The sequence below is a fragment of the Crocuta crocuta genome, unplaced genomic scaffold, assembly GCF_008692635.1.
Source record: "Crocuta crocuta isolate KB4526 unplaced genomic scaffold, BGI_CrCroc_1.0 scaffold70, whole genome shotgun sequence".
Lineage (NCBI taxonomy): Eukaryota > Metazoa > Chordata > Mammalia > Carnivora > Hyaenidae > Crocuta > Crocuta crocuta.
This window is the reverse complement of record NW_027528417.1, coordinates 17,620,456-17,626,455: the sequence shown is the minus strand read 5'-3', so window position 1 is coordinate 17,626,455 and position 6,000 is coordinate 17,620,456. Positions and strand designations below refer to the sequence as shown.

Here is a 6,000-nt window from a genome sequence, read left to right as displayed (position 1 = left end):
AGCCCCCTTCCCCCCCCCCCCACCCCCATCAGCCCTCAGTTTGTTCTCAGCATTCAAGAGTCTCTCATGGTTTGCCTCCCTTCCTCTCCGCAGCTATTTTTCTCCTCCCCCTCTTCTCCTCCCCCACGGTCCTCCGTTAAGTTCCTCCTAATCCANGAACATTGGGGTCCATGTGCCCCTATGCATCAGCACTCCTGTAAGTTTCAGGAAAGACTTTCTGTATACTCTCAAAAGGTATGCCAGGTTTGACCAGGTGGGGAAAAGATAGGCATTGGCCCAGAGGCAGGAAAATAGCACAACAATACGTACAGACAGCCAAATCAGCAAGGCTAGAATATTAAGTGCAGCTAAGAGTGGCAGAAGATAAGGTTGATTAGTAGGAAAGCTGTGGTCAGAGGAAAAAGGCATCTGAACTTCATCCTTCAGATAAGAATTTCTCAGGGCACCTGGGAGGCTCAATTGGTTAAGCAACCGACTTTAGCTTGGGTCATGATCTCACAGTCTTTGAGTTGACAGCTCAGAGCCTGGAGCCTGCTTCAGATTCTGTGTCTCCTTCTCTCTCTGCCCCTCCCCCACTCACTCTCTGTCTCTGTCTCTGTCTCTCTCTGTCTGTCTCCCAAAAATGAATACATGTTAAAAAGAAAAAAGAGGGGCGCCTGGGTGGCTCAGTCAGTTAAGCGTCCGACTTCGGCTCAGGTCATGATCTCACGGTTCATGGGTCCAAGTCCCGCATTGGGCTCTGTGCTGACAGCTAGCCTGTTCCAGATTCTGTATCTCCCTCTCTCTCTGACCCTCCCCTGTTCATGCTGTCTCTCTCTCTTTCTCAGAAATAATTTAAAAAAAAAAAAAGAAGAAGAAGAAGAAGAAGAAAGAAGAAAAGAACTTCTCAAGAGAATGGGCTACAGGTGTGTGGAGACTTGATTCCCGCCCAGGCTATGGATGGCCAGATCAGCCGCTCAGGCAGCAAGCAGTCTCATCCATGCATCCTGTTGTCCCTGTACAAACAACGGCATTTTCTAAGTATGCCCTATGAGGACAAGAATTAGGAAACACTGCTTTGAAATGGGAGGTCCCTGAAAGACTTCCTGAGGGAAAGTGAGTTAGTTGGTCTCCTGTTTTTAACTAGATCTCTCAGCTGTCTATATGGAGGGCAGATTTAAAAGGAACCAGCTGTAATACTGTAGGTACAAGATGATAAAGGCCAGAACCAGGGTCATAGCAATGGGGATGGAGTTTCAGGTGGCACATCCATTAAGATACAGTGCCTGGCTGAGGAGGAGAGAAAGGCTCAAGGGTATCTCCTAGAGGCTCGCAGAGATCAGGGGACTGATGCTGATGTACTAACACAGAGACAGCTCTACAAAAAACCAGTGCCTTTATATCCTGGTCAATGTTTAATTATCTTAGAGCAAGCCTGGCGTGCCTGTAGTACTTGAAGAGTTATGAGTAACCAGGTCAGGGGCTCTGCAGCTGAGAACAAATGTTCCCTAAGGGTATTCCGGGGTTTTTTTTAATACTGCCTGTGGCAGGAATGGACAGATGACTCAGCCTTCTGTGCTAGGTTTGTATCCTGTGTAGAGGTGTCTTACTTACATCACACCCCAATTCAAAGTCTCATACACGGTTTATGAAAGGGAAGAAAAGCTGCAGAGTGTACTAAATCGGGGTGGTCAATTCCCAATACCACACATCCCCAGCTTGAAGAACAAGGAAGTGAAAACAGGCCCAGGGCCAAAGCAGCAGCAAACCCAGGAAAGGTCCTGGTGACTCCAATGCACAACAAAACCAGAGCTTTAAAACAGACTACATTCCTTTCTTTCCCAAGGTAAACTGATAGGCAGCTTGAAATTCACAAAGGTGAAAGAAAATACCTCAAGCATTGTAAATAGCTTTCCTAACTCTGTTTGTTTTAGTTGATAAGATAAAGGGAAAAAAATAAATAAGTAACAAAAACAAGACCCAGGACTTCCCTGGGGAAAATGCAACAGGGAAAGCCTGCAATGTAGACTGTTCACCACAGCCCTGCTGCAGCCTCCTCTGAGAAAGCCAGAAGTGTATCATTCTAATGAGGGAGCTACTGAGAATGTAGGCCCTGCTGGTAATGGAACATCTCTGTCTAGACCGACTTTTATTTTATTTTATTTTTTAATTTTTTTATTTATTTCTAGGAGAGAGAGAGAGACAGCGTGAGCAGGGGAGGGTCAGAGAGAAAGGGGGAGATACAGACTCTGAAACTGGCTCCAGGCTCTGAGCTGGCAGTCAGCACAGAGCCCGACGCGGGGCTCGAACCCACGAACCGCGAGGTCATGACCTAAGCAAAAGTCGGACGCTTAACCAACTAAGCCACCCAGGCGCCCCTAGACCGACTTTTAAAAAGCAGAGGTGAATCGCAGGAAAAAGGCTGTATCTCTGGCCATAATTCCATTTTCCTTACTCAAGATGACTCAGCTGATTGCTGACCCCTGACCCACACTGCATAGAGACAAGGCAGAGGATTAAAGTGCCTTCTTACTGTTTTGCTCTGTTTAAGCAAACAGGGTGCCTCACGGTCTCCCAATGTTATAAAGGGGTTTGTTATTCCAGAGATAAAAGGCCAGAGGCTCTAGAACACACAATGCTGTCAAACATTATGAATTACCACTGACATAAAGTTTCTGATAAACTTTAATGACAAATCTAAAATGTCAGAAAAGGTCATTACCTTCCTCTGGCTTTGCTGCTTTCTCCTTCTTTACTGATCCTGTTTTAGGACCTTTGTCTTGTGATTTCTTCTGTGAACCGCTGGTTTCTTTTTTTGAATTAATCTAATATTTAAAAAAAAAAGTGTATCCAGTTACAATGTGGCCATTCAGACAAAGGTCCATAGGACATACTAGAGAATCATCTGACAAGCTGCTGCTATACATCAAAACCTCTTTTTTTTTTAAATATTTTTAAAATTTATTTCTAGGAGAGAGAGAGAGAGAGAGAGACAGCGTAAGCATGGGAGGGTCAGAGAGAGAGGGAGACACAGAATCTGAAACAGGCTCCAGGCTCTGAGCTAGCGGTCAGCACAGATCCTGACGCGGGGCTCGAACCCACGAACCACGAGATCATGACCTAAGCGAAAGTTGGACACTTAACCGACTAAGCCACCCAGGCGGCCCCATCAAAACCTCTTAAAAGGGCCACCTATACTCATTTCTTGTGCTTCCTCAACTCCTTTAATCTTTGAGATCTGGGTTTCTACCCTTGTCATTCCATTGACATTGTTCTCCGCAATGTTCTCAGTCATTTGCCCAAAGTACTAGGGCTTGGGTCATTTCCATTCCTCTCACCTCTGATCTCCACATTGCTAAATCAAATCACAGATCTGATCATTTCCCACTGCTACCACAGGATAAACTCAAACTTCTCAGCCTGGTTTTGCAAAACCTCCATAGTCTTGCCCTAGCCTAACTCTCATGTTTATCTCCCATTCCCATGACTTCTACTCTCCAGCCACACTGGATTTCACACTATTCCTCACGCCACTCTGCTGTTCCCCACTTCTAGACCTTTGTCCCTGGGGGTCCTTCACTTGGAATGCCTCTCTCCTCATCCCAACTCAGTTAGTTGTTCCCATTCAGAGGGATTCAATCTTATATCCTCCCTTTCGCAACTTCTCCAGAAGAGAGCTCACCCCTCCCCTGTTCACCCAGGCACTTGGTAAGTACTCTATTATAGCATGCTGCTGCAAACGTGACCTGGTGCTACAGTTCCCTGTAACACCATAAGAGCATTGGTCTTCCCTCGGAGACTGCGGGTCCCTCAGGAATGGAGAGGATGTCTGACTCACCGTGATAACCTAATTAGGGCCCAGCCCTAAGCACTGCCCATAATAGGACACAAATGGACTTCATATAAACAATCATCAGGGACACCTTGGGTCGCTCAGTTGGTTAAGCGCCCGACTCTTGGCTTTGGCTCAGGGCATGATCTCATGGCTCATGAGTTCGAGCCCCGCACTGGGCTCCTCAGGTTGGGCTCCACACATCAGGCTCCACACTGGCAGTGTGGGGCCTGTTTGGTAATCTCTCCCTCTCTCTCTCTGCACCTCCCCTGCTTGTGTGTGAGTGCACTCTCTCTCAAAATAATAAACAAACTTAAAAAAAAAAAAAAAGATGAGGAAACTGAAGCTCAGGAAAGTTAAGTGACATTTTGAAAGTATGTTCTTTCTGCTGTAATACACTGATGCTCAATATTCTTTTGCTCCTCAGATTTCCTATTTTAATTTCTCTCCTTCTCATTTTCCCCTCCATGTCTACAGTGAGGAGGAAAACTTCTGAAGAGTCTAAAATACTCTTAAGAGTGATAGGGAGAGATCATAAAATCCAAATCTGGATTCTAGTATCTCTATGGAAGTTCCTGGTGACATTCTGGAATGCTTGAGTTATCCCCAGAGGCCTAAAATACATTGGTCACGAACAATTAGTTGTTCTACATCTGAAATCAAAGAGGATGATACCCAAAGACTGAAATAGGGCTCCCAGAAAAGGGTCTAATAACTCCACTTTTATCACGCACAGACATTAAAATGGTAGCTAAGAAGCTGCTCTAAGCCCAGCCTGAGAGCACCCCTGGGACTCAAGGTGACCACAGAATAAGTTCAATACGAGAGTAGGTTGGCAAGACAGAAATGTCTATGTTTGCCTAACCTGGAGCCCAAGAGTAAAGCCATGGAAAGCTGTCATCTTTCCGTGCGGCCACAGGAGGCAGGGTAACAAGGCAGAGGCAGCACCGTGAAGTCAAACTGACCCCTTATTAGTGAGCTGCTTACCTTTTTGGGTCTCCCATTCCCTCAGCTGTGAAAGTGGGGGGAGAATCCCATTTTGCCACAGAGCTCTATTAAAATGACTGAATGGGATGACATCTATAACGTGTCTAATCCAGTAATTGGGACACAGTGGGGGTGAGTTAATAAGTGCCAAGTTAGCAGTCAAAGCAACATGGATCATTTTCAAATGTATACAGTATTTCATTTCTCTTCCCTCATTCCTTATTCTCAGTTGTTTATTTAAAAAGGAGCTTCATAATGCTGGATTGGTAGGGTTTATGAAACTAAGTTATGGCTGAACAACACTGAGCCCGTATATCCTTTACTCTGTCATTGCCTTATTAATAAGTTCTCAGGGGCAGAAGACACTGGCTCCCCAGCTCACCAGCCATAGAATCCTGCTCTCCTAGAGTAGAACCAGTATGTGAACCAGCACAGCAGTCTGGTCACCAGAAAATAGGGCCCTTGCCAAGAAGACACAGACACTGTGTTCAGCTGAGATCTCTCCATCAGTCACTATGGTCCTGAAAAGAGGAGGGGCACACAAACACCATGAGAAACTTACCTCAACTGGGGGTGTCTCTCCCAGCAACAGGTTATTAAAAATGGTAGCATAATCACCGTTTAAATTCATCAGCTCCTCATGGGTGCCTCTTTCTGTAATACAGCCCTCTTTCATGAAGATCACTTCATCACAATCAGCCAGGTACTGGGGACAAAGGCATGGACAACACAGTGTTGCTGAGATTTGTGCAAATACATTCAATACCTATACCTTAGTTCAGAGGGTCAGAGGCAACGGAGCCTCCCGGGGGACATCTGGCAGTATCTGGAGACTTCTGGTTGCTACATCTGGGGGCAGGGTACTGCTGTTATCTAGTGGATAGAGGCCAGGAGTTTCCTGGCACCAAATGTCAACAGTGCCAAGAGTGAGAGAACCCTTGCTTTAGTTTACTGTGGCTTGTGATGTAGTTCAAAAAACATCTCCTCCCATTTTTGGCATAAATCAATTGATGCAGCCACATGAGCCTTGTAATAAACTTCACACCTTTTTGCCATACTCAGAAGTGCACATAATTACAGACTTTTTGTGGCAGAATGGGGGATTAGCCCCCTAAACTTGACAACATATGCAAAGCAGACGGCAACATCCTGGAGCTGTTCTCCAAAGTGGCTGCTTGTCTTGGAATGACAGAGGGAGAAGA

The 6,000-nt window shown here is 45.7% G+C and overlaps 1 protein-coding gene across 5 annotated transcripts in view; it reads right to left on the bottom strand.

Annotated features, from left to right (window-relative positions):
- The window catches only part of ABCC5 (ATP binding cassette subfamily C member 5), a 168,255-nt gene that overhangs the window by 29,280 nt on the left and 132,975 nt on the right, over positions 1-6,000 (bottom strand). For all 5 annotated transcript variants that reach the window (XM_077754472.1, XM_077754473.1, XM_077754474.1 and 2 more), the window contains 2 exons: positions 5,361-5,504; positions 2,702-2,804 (listed from right to left, as the gene is read on the bottom strand). In XM_077754472.1, coding sequence (XP_077610598.1) covers positions 2,702-2,804; positions 5,361-5,504 — 247 coding nt within the window. The remainder of the gene's footprint in view (positions 1-2,701; positions 2,805-5,360; positions 5,505-6,000) is intronic.